Source organism: Megalopta genalis, chromosome 2, assembly GCF_051020955.1.
Source record: "Megalopta genalis isolate 19385.01 chromosome 2, iyMegGena1_principal, whole genome shotgun sequence".
NCBI classification, from domain to species: Eukaryota; Metazoa; Arthropoda; class Insecta; order Hymenoptera; family Halictidae; genus Megalopta; species Megalopta genalis.
The window spans coordinates 27,085,616-27,107,451 of record NC_135014.1 but is presented as its reverse complement, the minus strand read 5'-3'; the positions used below and the strand labels follow the sequence as shown (position 1 = coordinate 27,107,451).

The 21,836-nt window shown below is 41.6% G+C and overlaps 1 protein-coding gene and 1 long non-coding RNA gene across 10 annotated transcripts in view; one reads left to right on the top strand and one right to left on the bottom strand.

Moving 5' to 3' along the window:
• nrm (neuromusculin) overlaps positions 1 to 21,836 on the top strand; it is a 533,882-nt gene that overhangs the window by 381,269 nt on the left and 130,777 nt on the right. For all 9 annotated transcript variants that reach the window (XM_033487004.2, XM_033487002.2, XM_033486998.2 and 6 more), the window contains exon 3: positions 19,123 to 19,277. In XM_033487004.2, coding sequence (XP_033342895.2) covers positions 19,123 to 19,277 — 155 coding nt within the window. The remainder of the gene's footprint in view (positions 1 to 19,122; positions 19,278 to 21,836) is intronic.
• The window catches only part of LOC143258837 (uncharacterized), a 165,110-nt gene that overhangs the window by 140,048 nt on the left and 3,226 nt on the right, over positions 1 to 21,836 (bottom strand). The window lies entirely within an intron of this gene.

Here is a 21,836-nt window from a genome sequence, read left to right as displayed (position 1 = left end):
CCTATTGTCAAGAAGATGCCACTCGCTTCAGCGAAGAAGAATCGTTTAACAGTAGCGTAAACGCGCGTGAAAGAACAATGTCGTTGACAAATTTGCGAATAAGCGAAGTTTAATATTTAGAAAACGAGCGAAACAGTGAAATGAATATCTTTTTCAGCAGCATTTCGGTTTACCGAGGAAACAGTTTTCGTTACGCGAGCCCAAAATTTCACGTCACAGACCTCGGTGTACATTCGCTTCTCCCTTTGTGCCTGTATTTGCGAACTTATCAAGATGTGGTACACTGGCGTAGCCATAGTATACGGAGCCAGGCGCAAGAAGGAATGAAAACGAATTCCGTGAGAATGGGTGCACGCTATTCTAACTTCGTTCGGAGTGTGTGCACGTGGAAACTTTTCCAACGAAATTTTCGCAATAAAAATCTTCGAACGATAAACTTTATCAGTAAACTTTATCAACGACGCCTCTTAAGAATCTTTAATATTCGAAACTTCTCGTAAATTATAGCAGTTTATAGACCGCATAAATTTTTATTTCGCATCGCGTGAGCAAGTAATAATAGTTTTTCCACCGACCGAATTGAATTTATTTCCAAATAAATTGGACACGATTAAATAGCTTGTTTTCAACCAGATCGAATTGGAATACAATATTCACTTCTTATCATTCATCGAACGAATAATAGTATTCTTTCCAACTGAATCGAATTTATTTCTAAATAAATTGAACACGATTAAATAGCTTGTTCCAACCAGATCGAATTCGAATACAATACTTACTTGTTATCATTCATCGAACGAATAATAGTAGTCTTTCCGACTGAATCGAATTTATTTCTAAATAAATTCAACACAATTAAATACCTTGTTCCAACGAGATCGAATTCGAACGCAATATTTACTTCACCGTTCATTAAACGATTTCATAAATACGTTCTCTCATCGCGCATCTAGCGAATTTCTGGTCGCCGAAACAACTATGAAACTCGTAATAAGAATATTCGATTTGACGCAGTTCGGCCGAATAAAATCGGCGCTATAAATTTTCCGTGGAAGAGATTTTATCATCGAAATTAATGTTCCCGTAATTTGCATATATATTGCTGCTTGCCGCCGGTGCAATATTGAGTGAAACGGCATGAAAAAAAAAGAATACTATATTCCGCGGAATTATTGGTCCGAACAACCAATTGAAAAGAACGCGTCGCGGAATTTCTTCTGCCAATGATGAGACGATCACTACCACACATTACGGAAAACATTGAGAAACCGAAGGGGAAAAATGCGTTCGAACGAAAATTCCATCGGTAATGCGAACCGAGGTTCGTCAAAGCGACTCGTCAAAGCGAAGAAGCTGGTTTCGAGGTCGTAACAGGGTGTCTCGCGGCGCGACGATAAATTAGAAAAAACCGCGGATTCGCCGGGAAATGGAATTATTCGGAAGGTTGATCGCGGGGCCGGAACACAAAAGCCAAAGGAACCCGGGAGCTTTCGTCTCCGTGCGTTCATTTTCGTCGCGTTTCCCCTTGATATCTGTTTCATTTTGACGGATAGTTTCATAATTACAACGTTTCCAAGATACCCTTTGAAACCGTGACCCACGAGATCCCGGGGCAAGAAAGCCGTGTTTCCAGGCGTGCGTTTCTTTTCACGAGGATGACCCCGATTGCGGGGCCAAAGAACGCGCGTAAGAAGAGGAGGAGAAGCTTCTTTCAGGGGAGTGTTGTTACACCGATGCGATCTCCCTTTAGAGAACGACTAATGCGGAGACGTAATATCCGTGCCCCTTTTTTCCGAATCGCGTTCACGGCGTAATCCCGAATCAGCGGCTGCTCGGTTTTCTTAAAATTACCCCGGCCACCGGGGCGAGCTTTCGCAGCCAGGATTGCGATAATATTTCTGACGGTTTAATCCCTTCGCCAAGCAGTGCTCGGTGCTCGCTTCTTTTATCCGGCGATCCCCGAATCAAAGGTCCCGTCGCCGCGACGAGCGGGACGTCTCCTTTGCGTCGCGCATTCGGACTCCGAACAAGGCGATCGCGGCGGCTAATTAGCGTTTCAGCGATCGCGCGGTGAAATTCAGCCGATGAAACGTTTAGCCCTTTTTACATCGTTTGCAGAGCCGCAAGCACGAAAGTTACAGGTGCAGATGGTTTTTTTTCTATTCGCCGTATTCTCGTTGTCGGAGGTGTCGAAGTTGAATTTTATCCCTACATATTTTACTGTATTTCTGATTTCACATACGAGCCGTTTATTTTGAAAGTGGCATAAGTCACTTTACCGTAATGAAAAGTGGTGATTTTTTAATGTTTATACGAAATTATTTATACCGAGAAAAATATCAGTGTCCTGAGATAACAAATACAAGTGAATGTTCTCGAAAGTTAGCATCCATATTTTTAAGCGTCTTAAATATATCGACTTAAAAACAAAGTGACTTATGTCACTTTCAAAATAAACGGGTTTATTATATGGACCATATTTATTATATGGCCGAATGCCTTTTTTTTAGAAAAAGAAGAAGAATAGAGGACTCCGTTATATTTCGCCGTACAATTTATCCGAAGCCGAACGGCACGAGATTAAAGAACGTAACGAGTAGGCAGCGGATTGAATGCGTTTGCACTCGCCGAGAATAAATACTTGAACGGCGAACGATTGCTTCTTAATTACGGTAATTACGTTAATTTCTTATTTTACGTCGTGGTGCACACACTATCGGCATTCTATCAACGGATCTGCGCTGCAAAGGAATCGGTCGCGTGTTCTTAGAATTTAAGTAGCCGAACACGTTTCGCGCGGCTATCGTTTTCCGCGATCGCCCCGATCTCGCATTTACCGGATGAATGCAAATTTCACCGGCACGAAAGGTTAGCCTAATATCCAAGCAAACAAACGGAGCAAACAGGATTATTAATTTTGCTCCCGTGCTTTACTGCGGTATTCCGAAAATTTCCGACGGCTACATTATCGAGAGAACGCCAGGCGCGATCGTGCTTGTGCGCTTAAACTGTGCAGGAATATTAACAAATTTCATTTTGTAGCCAACCTTCCGGAATCGAGTCGAATGAATTACGCGACGGAAAGAAACGGCGAAGGGCAATCGAACCGTGAATGTCCATTTAGTAGACTTTCGAACGTTGTTTACGGTTATAAATTAATCGAAATTATTAATTACACGAAATTCTCCGCGGTTCTCGTTTTACGGTTCGCGCGAGCAAGGCACTTTGATACTCGAAAAGTACTCCGAAAATACAATTTAAAGTCATTCGAATACTTCAAATATAATTTGAAGTGATTTAAATAATTCGAACATAATTTAAAGTGATTTAGATCATTCGAACACAATTTAAAACGATTTAAGTACTTCCAATACAATTTAAAATAATTGAAAAACTTCGAATACAGTTTAAAATAATTCAAACATTCAGAAAGTAGAGAATAATTTATATAACTCAAGAGATGCCGAATTAATTTATTAACTGAAAATATACGCATACTTTGGTTTTTTGTCAACGATAAATACGGTAAAAATGAAGTCCTTTATTCTTCGTTTAAAGAAGTCATTTGATAAAGATTTAGTTAAAGTCCAAAATGAAAAATAACGTCGAACGATATAAAAAGTCAGAAAAGCTTTACGTGCGAACATATAATATAATAATAATTTTAATAACTTCTGAAATAGTTTACTTGCCCGGACCCTTCAGCGAGGCTCGCAAGATTTTAATAAAGACGTGCAAATCCCAGTATAGACAGCGCAAAGTTTCCCTCGCAGGAAATGAAATTCTGATTTTCCTGCGCGCGCGCGCCGAGGTCCGCGAGATTCTCGAAAACGTATTTCCGATTTTCAATTCCGCGGGAAGTCGCCGGACGGTTTTTGATATAGTCGAGCAGGGCGAAGGAGACGCGGCCACGCGCCGCGCCCCGCCGTCGAGAACTTTATTATCCTATTTGTTCGATTTTCCTCGCGGCCCATTGACAATTTCTCGCGGTCTACCAGCGTCGGTTGTCGTTGAGTTATAACCGCGCGATAAAAATTCCCGGCGGTTCGATAATGGCGGGGGCTCGGTGTAATTGAAAACGTCAGCGCGGTTTCGGATGAACACTTATCAGCGAGGCAGGCGCGCCGCGGGATTGCCCCGGCAAGAAACGAAAGAATAGCGGAATGCTTTATGTTCATTTACATTTTCGAACTTTTATCGTCGCGCCGGACGGCTCCTCCCGAACTTTTCTCATTTACCGCCTTTCGATTTAATCGGTTGCCTTCTGTCGGCTTACCCCTTTCACGGGAACCGCTCCCTCTTTTTTCTCTCTTTCTCTCCCCTCCCCTCTCTCTCTCTCTTTTTCTCTTTCTCTCTCGGAACCCGAACAGAGACAATTTTCTCCGGGCGAATTCCATTTGGGAACACGTCGATAGCTTAACACGGTCGGGTTCGTCGAAAAACAATTTTGTTTAGGGCGCGCCGAGTAAAGTGTTACAAGCTCTAGAACATCAAGATATCGAGTTCATCTTTATCGGGCTTTTTATTCGACAAAAGGTACGCAACGTGCACGCTTCGATACGTAAATGCATAGCAACTGCATACGATACCGTGCACAAGCGTTCGGACACCGGGTAAAGTACGATTAAAAGTTTTACTACTTCGTTGCTATATATATATATATATATATATATATATATATATATATATATATATATATATGTATATATATATATATATGTATATATATTCACGTACCATGAACATTCGGGAATTGAAACTCACGAAACCCAGGTAAATAATGATTTGTGCGAACAACTTACGAGAATATTTCGACGATACGAATTTATCTTTATTCAACTGTTAATAATCCAGACTTTAGACGCGTTTCGATTGCTTTTCGTTTCACGAATACACGACAATTATAGCCACATTTAATTACATTTACAGGTAACTAATGATTTGTGCGAACAACTTACGAGAATATTTCGACGACATGAATTTATCTTTATTCAACTGTTAATAATCTAGACTTTAGACGCGTTTCGATTGCTTTTCATTTCACGAATACACGACGATTCTAGCCACATTTAATTACATTTAATGTTCGTCTAATTATATTCAATTCGATGGTTATTTCTTCTTCAAATATGTCCGAATATTATAATTAGTAACCGTATATTTATCTTTCCGGGAAAGGCCATTGCAAGACTGCCATACCTTCCGCAGTTTCATATCGCGATCCCAGCTCGGTGATATTTCACGCACAAAGTGGGTCCCCCTCCCCCGCCCCCCGTGCACCTCCTTGTCTCGAACTGCGCTATCATCATACGTCATACTCCGTGCTCCTTAATTCGCGTGTCCTCAATTTACTTACACGTCCGCCTATTTCGTTCCCTTCCTCTCTATTTGCCGGCTTATCTTTATTCTTTTCTTCTACCCTCGACCGGCTGCTCGCGCACATGTCTTCATCGTTCCACGTTCGTTTCCCTTATTTTCCGCGTCTCTCGTCGCCTCGTGATCTCCCTCTCTCTCTCTGTCTCCTCTCGTTCAAAGGCGCGATGGTAGAGGTGATTACAGCAAAGAAGAAAATTGCCTGGAACTTACGATTACCCGCGGAGACGTATTTGCCTAGGCGGTCTCTGTACTATTTCTTATGAATTCCGACATGAATCTCGCGGAGAAAGGGACCCGGGCCGAGAAGAAAGGAACGAAGCTGCACGGTTATAAACGATAAGTTTGATATCCGGACCGTTTCCTCGAGCGCATTGAACTTCCATTTAAACGAAACTGCTTCGAACTTCTTTGCCGCGACGCCCATTAAATCTCTCGGGTCCTTGGCGCACCGGCAGCACCCTCCGCAGCAGCGTTCCGATTTTTCAACGAAGACGATAGCCTGCCGGTTTCTCCCCTCGCTCTCGAATTCCGCGGCGACGATTACTGCGATTAGCGGACCGCGGATTTTAGCCGTTCGTCGGGGTGAATCGATGGGTCGAATGCGAAAGAGATCGAGGAAATTTTGACGACGGTGTCGCCGCTATTTCCGAGCGTCTCGTTTTTTTTTCGTCTCGTCGAATTTATGAGACTACGTTGATTTAGACTTTCACTCGTTTTCGTTACAATGTTATTACAATTTTGTCACGATATAATGCTTTTATATTGTTCGTCTTCGGATACGAAAATTTAACGCGTACCATTCGATCGATGGAAATTTAATTATGACCGAGAGCAAATCGGAGAGGTATAGTTTTAGTAAAAATTTCATTCCCACCGTTCTTTATTTTTAATTAAAGACGGAGATCATCTTTAGCTTTTTTAAATTGAGTACAGGCTTCTTTCGGAATTTTAAGTTCTCCGGTCGAAAGCTGTCTACCATAGCGCTGCGGAGTTTTAATTTAATACGTACGCTATCGTTCCGCAAACGACACACAAAATTAGAACAGCTCGTTTAACAGTGTAAAAGTAGAACGGTGGAATTTTATTATAGTAATTGCTTTTGTGAATCTGTTATGTGCAATGCTAGCCGTTTCTGTCAGAGATAATCTGTTTTTAAAGGCACGTGGCCTCCGAATTGCTTTCGAATCGTGTCATTTGGCCTCTGAATTTCCTTCGAATCGTGGCATGTGGCCTCTGAATTGTCTTCGAATTTCCTTCGAATTGTCTTCGAATCGTGGCATGTGGCCTCTGAATTGTCTTCGAATTATCTTCGAATCGTGGCATGTGGCCTCCGAATTGCCTCCGAATTGCCTTCGAATCGTGGCATATGGCCTCCGAATTTCCTTCGAATTGTCTCCGAATCGTGGCATGTGGCCTCCGAATTGCCTCCGAATTGCCTTCGAATCGTGGCATGTGGCCTCCGAATTTCCTTCGAATTGTCTCCGAATCGTGGCATGTGGCCTCCAAATTGCCTCCGAATTGCCTTTGAATCGTGGCATGTGGTCTCCGAATTGCCTTCGAATAATGCCACGTAGCCAAGTTTCTATAAAAACGAGCCACGAGGCTAAAAAAATCGTGTCTTACCGCGAGGTAGTATTCTCAGATCTGCGTATTTCGATTGCGATTCCCAACATTTCTGGAAGAAATTACTACATTTAACTTCTAGATTTCGCAGTATTTGCAAATACCGCGTAAAAATCTGCGTTCCACCGACTCCGCGGCGAAATTCCACGATTACAGCAAGCCCGTGTAACAAACGTACAAAAGACTGCGCTAGTGCAAATTTTGATTTTCACAGGTTACTTCGCGCACGTCCGAGTTAGCGAGAAGGTTCGCGGCGGAGTAATTATAATTAACGGTAGAATAACAACTACGCGAACCTCCCTGAATATTTCTGTCTGTCTGTCTCTCTCTCTCTCTCTCTCTCTCTCTCTCAGTCTCTCTCCCTGCGTTTCGTACATTCGTCTCGCCTGCAAGCGCACAAAGTCGCTCGCGCGAGAGCGAATTCGGTTTCATTAAAAAAAAATCTCTCTAACGAGAGATTGAAAGATAACGATTATTTACAGACCGATCGGAAAAGAGCCGTGGAAACCGATCGGCAGACAATTGAGCAACGTCGGCACGGTGAATTTATTTACTCGACCATGCACGAGAAATATTATATTTCCAGTAACCCGATACAGAGTATTTAAAAGCGAGATTCAAAAGCATATTTTAATCGATACCAATCGATAATTCCTATATCGCCGGCCGGCGGAGGAATTTTTATCGCAGTGCCGCCGTTACGTTTAATACAATAAAAATGCTCGCATATTAAAAATGCTGCCGTTCCGCTTGAAGTAATAAAAAAAGACTATCGCGCATAAATCGAAATTCCTATAAATAGTTCGATATATATACGATACTTCGCCACGATATTTTGCCCGATTCAGAAGTTTTCTAGCTAGCTGCGCTTATCATTGGGACAAGAGATGTCTCTTCTGATATCATTGTTAAATTAATAACGATTCTACGCGCTTACTTTTATTGTAAAACGTTAACATTCGATGCAGTAAATATAGAGATATTTCCGTATTTAATCTTGCCCTAGTGAAAATTCATCCGTTTCCTGTTTTAGGCAGATTTATTATATATTCATACAGATATTATAGTATTTTTTTCATTGGACTGTGATAATGCGATTTAAGCCGAGCCAATTCTAAATCACTCGTACGCAATTCGATGCAACACTTCATTTATCCAAGCTATTATTATCAAATATTTACAGTTCAAATAATTATTCGACAATTAGAAGACAATTCGAAGGAAATTCGGAGGCCACATGCCACGATTCGAAGGCAATTCGGAGGCCACATGCCACGACTCGAAGACAATTCAAAGGCCACGTGCCACGACTCGAAGGCAATTCGAAGACAATTCAGAGGCCACATGCCACGATTCGAAGACAATTTGAAGGCAATTCGGAGGCCACATGCCACGACTCGAAGACAATTCGAAGACAATTCAGAGGCCACTTGCCACGACTCGAAGACAATTCGAAGACAATTCAGAGGCCACGTGCCACGATTCAAAGGAAATTCAGAGGCCAAATGACACGATTCGAAAGCAATTCGGAGGCCACGTGCCTCTAAGCACAGATTATCTCTGACAGAAACGGCTAGCATTGCACATAACAGATTCACAAAAGCAATTACTATAACAAAATTCCACTGTTCTACTTTTACATTGTTAAACGAGCTGTTCTAATAATTCGTTTCACATAAAATTCTACGATTCATTTCAATCATGTTCATCAGCGTTCACGATCGAGGCTCTGTCATATTCGATCAACGCAATCGAGGGAGCGCGATTCGTCGAATCAAAGGGTGAAACGAGAACGCGTAAGAATCGCGGGAGTATGTTGAGCGCGACTGTTTCCGCGAAGCGTGCGAAAATTAATCTGAATTCACTCGGTTCGAGGGCTCCGTAAAAAATCGGTGTTCGACACGATGCACCGTGGAAAGTCTGCGATCACATCTGGCGCGCGCGCGCGCGAACTGTTCACAGAGAGATCAAAATTGCGAGACAAAGAGAGAGAGAGAGAGAGAGAGAGAGAGAGAGTGCTGGCAACGCGACACAGTCCTTTCATTTTCAATGTACATCCTGGTCGACGGTATTATCCTGTTCCATCTCCATTTCGAGCTCATTAAGTTGCGAGTTCGGATTACGCGTCGTAGGTATTTAAGGCGGGTTTAATCTCCCGTTCCTTTGTGCGCGCGATTTCAGTTTGATGGAAGCGATAAAAGAAGCACAAGGGGGGGACGGATGTTCCGGCGTCGAGGATTTCTCGCAATTGCAACTTTGATAACAGGAAAGCTGACCTCAAATAATAACTTCTCGACTCTCTGTCCGGCTTTATCCGCGCTGCTCCAGCCGGAAAGATCGACGAAGTACTTTTTATATTCTCGCGGCGTCGCAGAGATTAAACAACGGGAGAAAAGCGTGGCTCGTCGAACCGTATGCATTAGTATAATATATTCTCCGAGCCGAAAACCGTAAAACAAAAAAGAAAAACGGTTCATGCAAACCCGGGGGGGGGGGATCTGAATTGAAAATAAATGTCATATCTGTTCTATAACCAAAATAAAAAAGAAGAAAAGAAAAACTATCCTCTCGATCGAAAGAAACTGAACGTAATTAACGAAAATTTCTGAATAAAAATGTTTCGGGCCAGCTTTTATCCTGCATATTTCATTAACCCATTTATTACGCGTATCCATAATATTCCGTGGGTTCCATTCAGAAACTTGGCGACTTCGTTAAAAATTTCACCTTTTTAATTAGCACGATAAAAAATATGTTGTCGCAACTACGTGCCATAATAACGGTAATAATAATATGTTAAATAATGAAACAGCTAAAAAGCGGGGACGAAGTGTGCTGTTAAGTGTTGAATAATTGCTGTTAATTGTATATTTGCTTGTTCTTTTGCACGTGGAAGAAATGATTTTTACGAGAACTATGCACGATATTCGTGCGACAAATTGTTGACGGAGCTATTGGATAATAGCGGTGATGAAACGAGCATTTTTAATATTATTATATATATTAGTAGTTATTATCACATATATTATTAGTTATTATTATATATATTATTATTGATTGTTACATATATTATTAGTTATTATTATATATATTATTATTGATTGTTACATATATTATTAGTTATTATTATATATATTATTATTGATTATTATATATATTATTAGTTATTATTATATATATTATTATTGATTATTACATATATTATTAGTTATTATATATATATATATTATTATTTATTATTATATATATTTGTAGCGTATTTCTATTGCAATAGAAGTCATTCGGAGATAGAATAATATCGCGCACGACGTCGGGAGTAGTTCTTAAGCCCGTGTCCACTTAAGAGTTGACTTTTGCGAGTTGCGCCGGAGAAAACAGAGGCGACACAGCAGCTGTCGGAAAATTCTACTCCCGAAAGTAACGGTGAAGTTGACGCGAAAGATAAGACCGAAAGTGCTTAGCATGCTACAGAGATTCGTCGACTTCTCTTCATGGTGCATCGCGTAAGATATTCGTTGCTTGGCCCCCAAATCATTTCTAAAGTCGTGAAAGAGGGAAAACGGAATGTAACGTTAATGTCCGCGGGCGTGTAAAAGTACGATTCCTGGACGATTTTACGGAGTTCTCGCGAAAATGTAAAAACGCAGTCTGAAGCAGTAGAGAGAGAAATCCAAGTACAAAGTAATATCTCCCTAACTGACGCTCAATTTGTGCACAAAAATGGACAACTCGGGGAAAAGACGATACTATATTGTTCGAACTTCGTGGCTCGTTTCTCCACTCGCCGATTGTTAACAATTATAAAATCGAAGCGCAAGGTTATTTTGCGGCTCCTCTTGTTCCAAAATTGTCCATTTTTTTAAATACAATCGGAGCGTCAATTAGAAATATAATATAACCTAATTATGGTATAACCAAGGTTGACATTGACCTTGACATAACCTTGACATAACCTTAACATAACCAAGATTATACAATATAACTTTGACATAACCTTGACATAACCTTAACATAACCAAGGCTATACAATATAACCTTGACATAACCTTAACATAACCAAGGTTATACAATATAACCTTGACATAACCTTGACATAACCTTGACATAACCTTAACATAACCAAGGTTATACAATATAACCTTGACATAACCTTAACATAACCAAGGTTATACAATATAACCTTGACATAACCTTGACATAACCTTGACATAACCTTAACATAACCAAGGTTATACAATATAACCTTGACGTAACCTTGATATAACCTTAAGATAACCAAGGTTATACAATATAACCTTGACATAACCTTGACATAACCAAGGTTATGCAATATAACCTTGACATTACTGTACAGTAAATTCTGCCCAATCTTCCTTCGGCTTTTAAACAAATGTGAACAATTCGGGAAGTGGAGATACGATTATTCTCGAGGCTCGCGATGTTTCGAATATAGAAAACTGGAATTACGTAAATCGGAAATCCAGTTTAACGAGTGGCAAGTATTTTTCAGAGTTTCATTTGTTTTCATCGATCGAAACCGAAGTAGATAGCGCATATTTGCGAGGCTATTTTGTTAAGATCCTAATCTAGGATCGGATCTAATCTAATTTACACGAATTACATTACGCTGGTCAAATATTCATCGCACATAATTCACCCTCTATTACCACTGCGCGCGTATTATCTTAACATTAAGCTATTAACAGATTGTATCGTAATCTGGTTAGCTTTGATCATACGCTTACACGCAACTGCCGGTTGTGTCGTCGTGCGGCTGCTGTAATCAATGCAACAAACAAAGCGCGCGGTAATTAAAGATACTCGCGAAGCTATTATACATGGAAGAAGCCCGAGATTTAGACAAATATTTTGCTACGAATTGTTTTCCAATTTGTAACATATGCCATCGGAATAACTACTTCAATTTTTTTTTTAAATACAGAGCGGTAATCAAATTGCAAGGATAACAAAAAACGAAATAACTCGAGTTAAATTTAAATGAACATAAAAGCTAGGATATTGTTTGCATGTTCGTAATGTAAATGCACCATCGGTGAATTTTTTTTTTAATTTTTATTCGTTCTGGCAAAACATACGAAACATCGTTACGGTTGCCAAACGTTAAATACGACTTCTTTCTTCGTTATTTATGATATTTATGGCAATTGATTTAAATTACGCGACGAATGAAAGGCGACATAATTTTTATTAGGCTCGCTGAAATTCTTCTTCGAAAACTGAGCCGTTTATTTTGAAAGTGGCATAAGTCACTTTGTTTTTAAGTCGATGTATTTAAGGGTTTGCGTTTTAACACGTTTCAAAATATGGACGCTAACTTTCGAGAAGATTCACTTGTATTTGTTACCTCGGGATACTGATATTTTTCTCAGTATAAATAATTTCGTATAAACATTAAAAAATCACCACTTTTCATTACGGTAAAGTGACTTATGCCACTTTCAATATAAACGGCTCAACTAACAGTAATTTCTCGCCGATTCGCGCTCGGATCGCGCACAAAAATGGAATCTCCTCTTCCCGAATTGTCCATTTTTTCGCGCGATCCGAGCGCGAATCGGGGAGTATTTAACCGCGATCGAGAGATCGCGCGTGACACGTAACGATAAACCGAACAGCATAATGCATGTTTAAACGGATTCGGACGAACATTGCAATAAGTGTGTGTCGTAATTCCACTGAATTCACGAACAGTTCCCTATATACTTCGGATTAATTCGTTGCAGGCTAATTTCGAACGTTCTTCGTCGTGTTCTATCTCTCTAATTGCCGACCCCGCGCTACCTATTACCGGCCTAGTTTCACGGAGGCGGGTAATTAACGTCCCCGACATTTTCAGTGTCTTTAAAACTTTCGGTGGGGTGGGGGGAAAAAAAAGAAAGTTTCGTTTCAGAACTCTCGTTAGAAAAGCGATACGCTAAAATTACTCTACTTCACTTTGCATCTATTTTAGACAGCGAATGCACTTCGCTTCTTGCACCGATCCCCGGGCCAGATTAAGAATAACCGATAGCTTCGCGATGCAAAAAAATACACTCTGTTTCCACGGGTTCTCGAACGTTTTCGAAAGGAATCGAAGGTACGACGAATCTTCGATACGCGTCGCGTAAACAATTTATCGGCTTTATTCGTTAGACCATGGATTTCTGTTCGATTTTTGTTTTAACGAAGCTCCTATGGATTTTTATTTGCGCGCGTCGAAACGCGATGATTTTATCGTTGCTTCGACGGGATTCTGTTGCACGTAAATTCGGTGGAAATTGTATTACAAAAAGTTTGCCAACACTTTCGCAAACAGAACGAATTCGCGTTAAGCGAATGCGTTTCATGAAATTTCGTTTAATGAAATTATACAAGTACAAATTTCGTTTAATTACATTTAATGAAGTTATACAGTACAAACTTCGTTTAATTTCATTTAATCCCATTTAATGGAATTGTTGATGTATTTCTCGAATAACAAAGCATTACTTTCTTCTGTAAAACTGTGCTAGATTAAACGTTCGAATCTGAGAGATATTGCATAAAGTCAACTGAGAGAAACTGAAATCCTTCGTTTATTCGTAATTAATTCGTATTTAATTGTATGTCGAATGAATAAATTCGATTCGAAACTGCCGACTAAATAAATTTATATTCGGACTATAGGGATTAAATATAGATTTATTCGAACTATGAGGAATAAATATAAATTCGTTCGAACTATGAGGAATAAGTATAGATTGATTCGAACGATCGAATAAATGATTTCTGTGATAATTAATAATTACGCGTGCGAGCCTGTGTGCCGTCAGTTCCGCGAACGTGACAGTCGCAGAACTCTATCGCGACATGTTCAACAATAGCGTTTCGTCAGAACAGTCAATATGCTATACATATTTCTATCGGATCGTTTATCAAATGACGTAAGCGTTTTGACACGGTTGATCCTGCCGATTAGGAACGTATTGCCGTGTCACGGTGTGATATTGGTCATCGGGAGGTTAAAGGATTGGACAGAATGCTCATGGCGATTCGTACGTCAATCTGTAGGACGGACCATCTGACAAACGGAATGCTTGATTAATGCCTCGTCCCTGTATTCCGTCCCTGCTAATAGGGTAATCTTGACCCTGCCCATAATTACTAATTATATTAATCTCGTATCAGGATACGCAGATTACAGAATTCAATGGAATTATTGTGTTAATTCCGTCCTTTGGAAATTCGGACTGAGAACTGCCGCGAGAATACCTTCGGATCGTAAATTAAATAACGTTTAACCCTTTGCACTCGAGTGGTGACTCCGAGGCACCACTAAAATTTGTTGTATCACCTTTTAAGATAATTTTAATATTAACAAAGTTTAAGAGTCAAACACAAGAGTCAATTTCATATGCATAAAATGCATTTCGTCATAAAAAGTAGAAATACTATAAGTTAGAAAAATGATTTTATATTTTCAGTTAAAATAGCTTCGAGTGCAAAGGGTTAATAATGATCGATCGAATACTACGGATCGTTTGCATTTTTCGCGAAAATGTGTGCGCATAATTGAAAACGATGGAAAGATTCAAAGAAGCTACGAATCTTGATGTATCGATACGAACTATTTAATAAAATGATTACAAAAGGAAGAAGACTTATGCTTGTCTCCTGCAATCGAATCAAAGAATTTTGCATAAAGATCCGCGATCTTGCGATGTCTAGTCTTCTTAAACATTCTCGCATAATTTGTTTCCCGGATCGTGGACCTTAAAATTACGATTATCGTGCTTATATTAGCAATTTAAAAGGATCAATAGAAAATCGACTCTTTCGGAATACAAATCTATCGTAGCTCGTGTACGTCGCAATAAGAACGTAAGTTACACAAGGCTGATAATGTACAATGTAATATACGATGCAAGATATAATAATAACGATAGAACATGAGCTAAATAAATAAATAAATAATTATAGGCAGTCTACAATCTCTACAAGCCAACTGAGCCGGTTAAATAAAAATCGCATCGACAGGACCGAAATCTTCGAATCACCCCGAGAAAATAGTAACGTCGCTACAGTATTAACGGAGTCGATTCGCCCGAATTTGTTAGGCGACTGGATACTTACGAACGGCAGCGTACACGTTTCCTCAGTGCACCCACTATTCACCGTGTCAGACGCGTAATAGAGAGTTAACAGCCTATTAATGGCGTTCCACGTTCTTCGGGAAAGCCTTCCCTCTCTCTCTCTCTCTCTCTCTCTCTCTCACTCTCTCTCTCTCTCTCTCGGAAAGCGTCGTAAATCGAACGCAGATTAACGACACGCCGTCCGGGAACGTCGCGACTACTTTACTCGGCATCGAACAGCGTCGATTAACAGAACTGCGTTTAAGCTTGCCGATAAACGCGAGCAAACACGGGCAAACGCGAGTGAACACGAGCAAACGCCTTGGTTTTGCGCGGTCGGTCTCGACAAAGAGGATTAGCTGAACCGGAAGATATCCGGCGCGCGGCTATATAACGGAATATTTGCGTTCTAGACTCGAAATATCGTTTCCCGGCACCCGCACCTGGATTTCGAATTTCCCTGGATTTCGAGCACCGAGCTAGACAATATATACGCACTCGCTGTCACACAAAAAGCTCGCACTCGCGTACAGTCGCCCAGAGATATCTTCTTCGATCGCGGCGATAGGGTAGAGGGCGCCAATTACTGCGCCCTCGGGAGTTCCGAAAACAACTTTAGCGATTTAATCGACATTTCTTGAGCACCGAAAGGGGTGAATTTCGAAGTTTATTTCAACGATATCTTTACCATGGAACGAGTACCGAATCTTCTTCGAATGTTAGAGAAAAGAAAGCGTTCTGGAACCAGTTACTGTGTACCCATGATTCATGAAAATCGGTTAACGTGCCTCGGTTAATACTGTAAATTTCGTTTTCTGTAGAAAAGATGTAATATCGTGATTTATTATTTATAAGTTCGCGTTAGAGATAACCGTTTTGACAGGGCGCCTCGTAATTATATTAAAATATAGGAAGGGGTGATTCCTGAGGTCATTCGAAGCAACTCTTTCCTTTACAAAAATTTTCTGCGAGGCGTCGTTAACGAGTTATCAATGAAAAACAGTGACCAATGAGAGGGGAGCTCGCCTAGCGCTACGCGGCCGAGCCAATCAGCGGAACTGCGCCTCGTCTGCTCGCGCCGCCTCGCGCCAGCCGAGCTCGCCTCTCATTGGCCAGTGTTTTTCGTTAATAACTCGTAAACGGAGCCTCGGATCGCATTTTCGCTAAGGAAAAAGTTACTTCGAATGGCCTCGAGAAGCCCAATATCCGATTGCGAGACATTTTTAGGCCACCCTGTATTATCGAGTCGGTGTTCGGTGGCGGTATGACGGAAAATACACGGATTTCGTCGAGAGAGATCCGCACTAACAACTCGGGGAAACTTAATATGATTTCGAACGAAAATGTTGAGCGACTCGGTGCATCCGAAAGTTAACGGAATTACGCGGCACGCTATCTTTTCGTCGCTGCGTTGTAGCTCTCAGCGACGCCGGAGGACACGGATCTAAAACTAGGATGATGCTAACGTTCCGGAGAATTCCTATAATCGCGGAGAGGAGGATTGTTTAGTCTCGTTTGATGCTTTCGCGTAGCCATTCGGGCCGACGGGTGCTCCGCTCCCGTTCAGATCAAAGGCTTCGCCCCGGCCGTTTCACCTGTTATCCGTTATGAACGCGCGCCCGGTTCCGTTCTCTGGCCCGTTAATGCGATTTCTCCTTCTTTCCGGCGGAATCCGCGGCCTCTCTCTTGTTTCTTTGACCGGTCGTTGGATATCAAATTCGCCCAGTGTCCAGCAGCCGGGTTTATTAGTTTCGATTGTCACGGAGTCGGCGATGGTTCTTCCGGCGACAACGATGCGTCCCGTTAACAATTACGGCGGAAACGTAGTGATACAGGGTGTCCCAAAAATGTCTCGCAATCCGGAAATGGCGGGCTCCTCGGATCACTCGAAGCAGCTTCTTTCTTTACAAAAATGTTCTCCGAGGCACCGTTAACGAGTTATCAATGAAAAACAGTGACCAATGAGAATCGAGTACGGCCGACGCGAGACGGCCCAGCCAACCAGCACACAAAGCCCGGTTCCGCTCATTGGCTCGGTCGCCTCGCGCCAGCCGAGCTCGTCTCTCATTGGTCACTGTATTTCGTTAATAACTCGTTAACGGTGCCTCGGAGAAAATTTTTGTGAAGGAAAAAGTTACTTCGAATGACCCGAGGAACCCGCCACTTTCGAATTGCGAGACATTTTTGGGACACCTGTAATAGTGCTAATGTAATATAGTGCTAATGTCGCGTCGCCCTAAATCGCGCATAATCGTCGGAACGAAATCCGAAGATCACCGATCCGATGCTGGAAACTCGGCAGATTAAAATTTTTAATCGAACGATGTCTGACTCGGATTCCATTCGCTCGGTTTTTGCATTATTCGCATCGGCGTCCCGTCGATTTCGTAATTGAAACACGTTCTACGATACGATCCGGATGGAAAGATGAAGTAATCGAGCGTGAATCGTCAGCGATAGCCGACAACGATCGATTCGCGAGATTCGGCGAAATTTCTTGAAGCAGCCACGGCAACGGCGACCTAAATGGACATAGCGCGCGGGGAACGCGGGGAAGGGGGACAAACTGTTTTCGATACAGCTGAAAACATATTTGAACAGCCGACGCGTGTATCATTTCGCCGGCAGTCAACAGAAATGCATAGCATTAATGAACAAACGCGCCGGTTAATAACAGTTATCACTGCCATTCGGATATTACGTCGCTCACCAGATACACATCGGTGCCGCGATTGCCTAAGCATTCATGCTAACAAACCGAAACTACAATATCGACATAAACGCGGGGACATTCGGAGCTATGATTGTCGGAATAGCTAATTGCAATAAGAGGAGCCATTACCGTCTGTTTTACGATCACGAGTAAACCGTTCCTAGCTCGTCTAAGCTAATTAACGCGCGTTCTTTTCGTCGCGCGGATCCAAATTACGGACCCGCGATATTTATTTGTCTCCGTTTTGTCGAAGTAGAACATAATTATATAAAATGTTTAGTATATAATTACTAAATAGATTATAATGTTTGCGCGGAGATACAATCGTCGCATATTTAATCATTATATTATTAATCATATATATATATACAATATATAATATATTAATTATATAATATAATGTAGATATATTATATATTAATATATAACAACGATTATATGATGATTATACAATAATAAAACCTATAATAACGACAAGTACGCGGGAAATAAAGTTTCGCTCGAAAAGAATTAAATAACTACTACATTTGTTAATTCAGTTCTCAATTAATACCAACCGAGTGCAACGAACGAAGAAGTTAATCATTTTTTCTTTAAATCTCCATGATTTCGCTTGCAATCTGACCGGACGGCGACGAGTAAATATACACATATATATGTATATACAACGACAATATAATTACATAAATTTTATTGTGCGCACGTGTATACGCGAGTTAACAACACGCGAACAACGTGTATTTGTTGTTCCGTGTCGGAACGCTTAATTACGGCAACGCAAACGGGTAAATTGCGATCCGTTGTCGCTCGAAAGACGGAATTTTAATAATATCAATTATGTTAAACGCGCACCGGCAATTGTAACCGGCGCCGCCGGAGGAATTGCCATAATAGCCGCGGGGGTAAATCGGATGCGCGATTCTGTCGCATAAATTCTAATGCCATTGTTTCCTTAACGGCATAAGTAAAGCGGTATCGATTTAGCAATATAACGAGCAGGTTGATCCGATTCATTGTTCTATTCATTACTCGATGCTAATAGGATTGCAAATGCGTTATATATTAACGACGGCAAGCCGCGTGTAATCCGTGTACAAGTAAGAATATTATTCTATCACAGTTTATAGACCCTAGTTTCGAGAATCTGGCGTTGATCGCGTTTCACGGGAAGACGGCTCGGCTCGACCGTTTCGATCGCGTCGCTTCGTTTAAACGATCGACGGATAAATATTCTTCCGGGTGGACACCGTGACGACTTTTCGTTCGAATTATCAACTGTCGTCCGTTTCGTTGTTGCAGATCGAACATAGAGTACACGAAGAACATGACGACGTCGTATCTGAAGATAACGGACGTTAAGATCGAGGACGAGGGGCTGTACAAGTGCGAAGCTACGTATCTGACCGTGAACCGGAAGTGCAACAACGTTCATCATATTATGCTGAACGTCACCGGTAAGTTCCCTCGATTTTTCGGAGACTAAACGACAGCTTTTTCTTCGTTTATCGGATTTCAATCGAATTCGAACGTGTATTTTTAACGCGAAAACATTTTCCTGCTTTCTCTATTTCTCACGTTAGAGTCTAAAATAACGGATACGCGCGAAGATCTGCGGCGAAATGGCAACAAATTATGTGCAACGAAGACTGCGCGAACTAAATTATATATATATATATATAATAATATAATAACTAAATGATATGTGTAATAGAACAATTCGATGGAAGAATGTTATTCGAAACTCTTTCGAAGTGGCCAACGTTTCGCGTTTCTGATTCCCTGATAAACGCATCAAATCCGCGATCTATAAATGATCTATACAAATCGCGAGTCGCAATGCATATTTCAGAAACTAGCCAGTTTCCCGGAAACAACGAATGTAATCGCGCTAAGATGGAAACGCGTAGATTCGAGGCGATCCTCGGTCGAACGGCATCGGCATAATTCGGCGGTAAGAGCGATTTTCATGCGTCGCGACTCGAAGCGGCGTGCAATTTAATTAATCGATTAAACACCGGCGATCTCTGACAGTAAGATATGCGCGGAATAACTCGCATTAGACGTATCGTACTTGTACGATCCGTGTAATCTGGGTAATCCCAGTAATTCGACAAACGAGAAAGCCGCAGTACTAATCCGAAGTGGTAGCAGGTAAACCACTGAACCGGTTATCTTGACACACGCAACATGTCATACTATTAAAGTGCGGTTGAATTTGCCTACATGAAAGGGATGCCAATTACTTTGAAATTTTAGCCGGAAACCGAGATTTCGCCGACTGGCATCGACGCAGGAGCGAGCCTAACCGTGGCATAAGTATTTGCGGATGCGCGTTTGAACGTCGGTCGGCATTCGCGCATTTCGAAACGTTCAATTTTAATGAACCCGACAACCTGCAGACGACGAATCGATAAAACGGAGCTCTGCCCCCGCGGATCGCTGTAATTAACGAACGAGTTTTGGGCGTTCGCGCAAAAATTGGCCCTTTGTCGCGCTCGAGTGAACATCGTTCGGAGATTATTAGATATTTATTATTGTTCTCCCCGTAAGAGTGGAACAACAACGAATAACCGTATATTTAGAAAACGGAGCGCGGAGCCTCGTTATATGCGCCTACAATTAGTGCAAGGTACAAGGAGGTGGACGTAATGAGCGAAGTCCGCGATAATGACCTCGGTGGAAAGCTCGTTCGAAAATGACAGACAATGACTGCAAGTTGTATTCGTACTCGCAGTGAACAATACACTCTGTAAAGTTCTTCGTCCGCCAACGGACAAATGATTCAATTACACGCAGAGTCTCGATGTATCGCGCACCGGTCGCTCTCCTCGCGGCAACAGAAAATCGCGGAAATTTCTCCGAAAAATATGCGCGCCGGCGCGCCGGGCTTTCGCAAATCGGATTAAAACTCGAAACTGACCGCAAAGAGCGGCGGGTCCCGCTCCGACGACGCGGTATTATAAATCACGGTGGTTCCGCTAACGGATTTGAATTATTTTCGAATTTGAGAATTCGCCCCGGCGCAAATGAGAGATCGGTGGTTCTCGGCGAGCGGATAGAACGGCGAACGCGATCGTGCTTTCTTGCCGCGGAAAACGGGATGTGCCAAGAATACCGGGGCTCCTGCGCGAAAGCCCCTCTTTCCCGTTAATAATGTTGGAAACTACCCAACGTACCATCACGATCATCATATTCTTACTCGCACAATAACCGCTGGACTGTACTAATAGCGGGATACGTTCTGAACCGCCCTACAAGATCCTGCTGGAACAGGGCTCATTGAAACTTTATTGTAATTGTAACGGCCGCCAAAGAATACCTTGCGAAGCCCGAACGCGAAGACGACAGTCGTTTCGGGCTGGAAATGGAACTGCAGATTAGAATCGATCTTCTTGATTGGAACGATTCTCTCCGCCTTTGCCGCGCTTTCAGCCGGAGTCGGCCAGTAATCGATTATTGCGTGCGATTACTTTCGTAATCGGTATACGAAAAGTAATCGTGTAATCGTTGATCGATTAATCGGTAATCACGATTATATGTTATACATGATTACACTTTATTTATTTACTTGTTATACAAATCGAACGTTTTCCGAAACAATTCTTGTAGAAATCAATTCGGACAACAAATGTTTGATAATATATAAATACATCAATGTGCGATAAATAAGTCGAATAAATTCGGACGAATTTTTATTCGACTAAATCTGATCGGGTTTAATTGTTATCTGGACAAGTATTTCGTTCGACGATGTCGAATAAAATCGTGTTACGTGGCTTTCGAATTCCCTTCGAATCGTGTCACGTGGCCTCTGAATTGCCTTCGAATAGTGTCAACTGGTTTTTGAATTGCCTTCGAATAGTGTCAACTGGCTTTTGAATTGCCTTCGAATAGTGTCAACTGGCATCTGAATTGCCTTCGAATCGTAGCAAGTGGCCTCCGAATTGCCTCCGAATTGTATTCGAATTATCTTTGAGTCGTAGCATGTGGCCTCCGAATTGCCTCTGAATTGC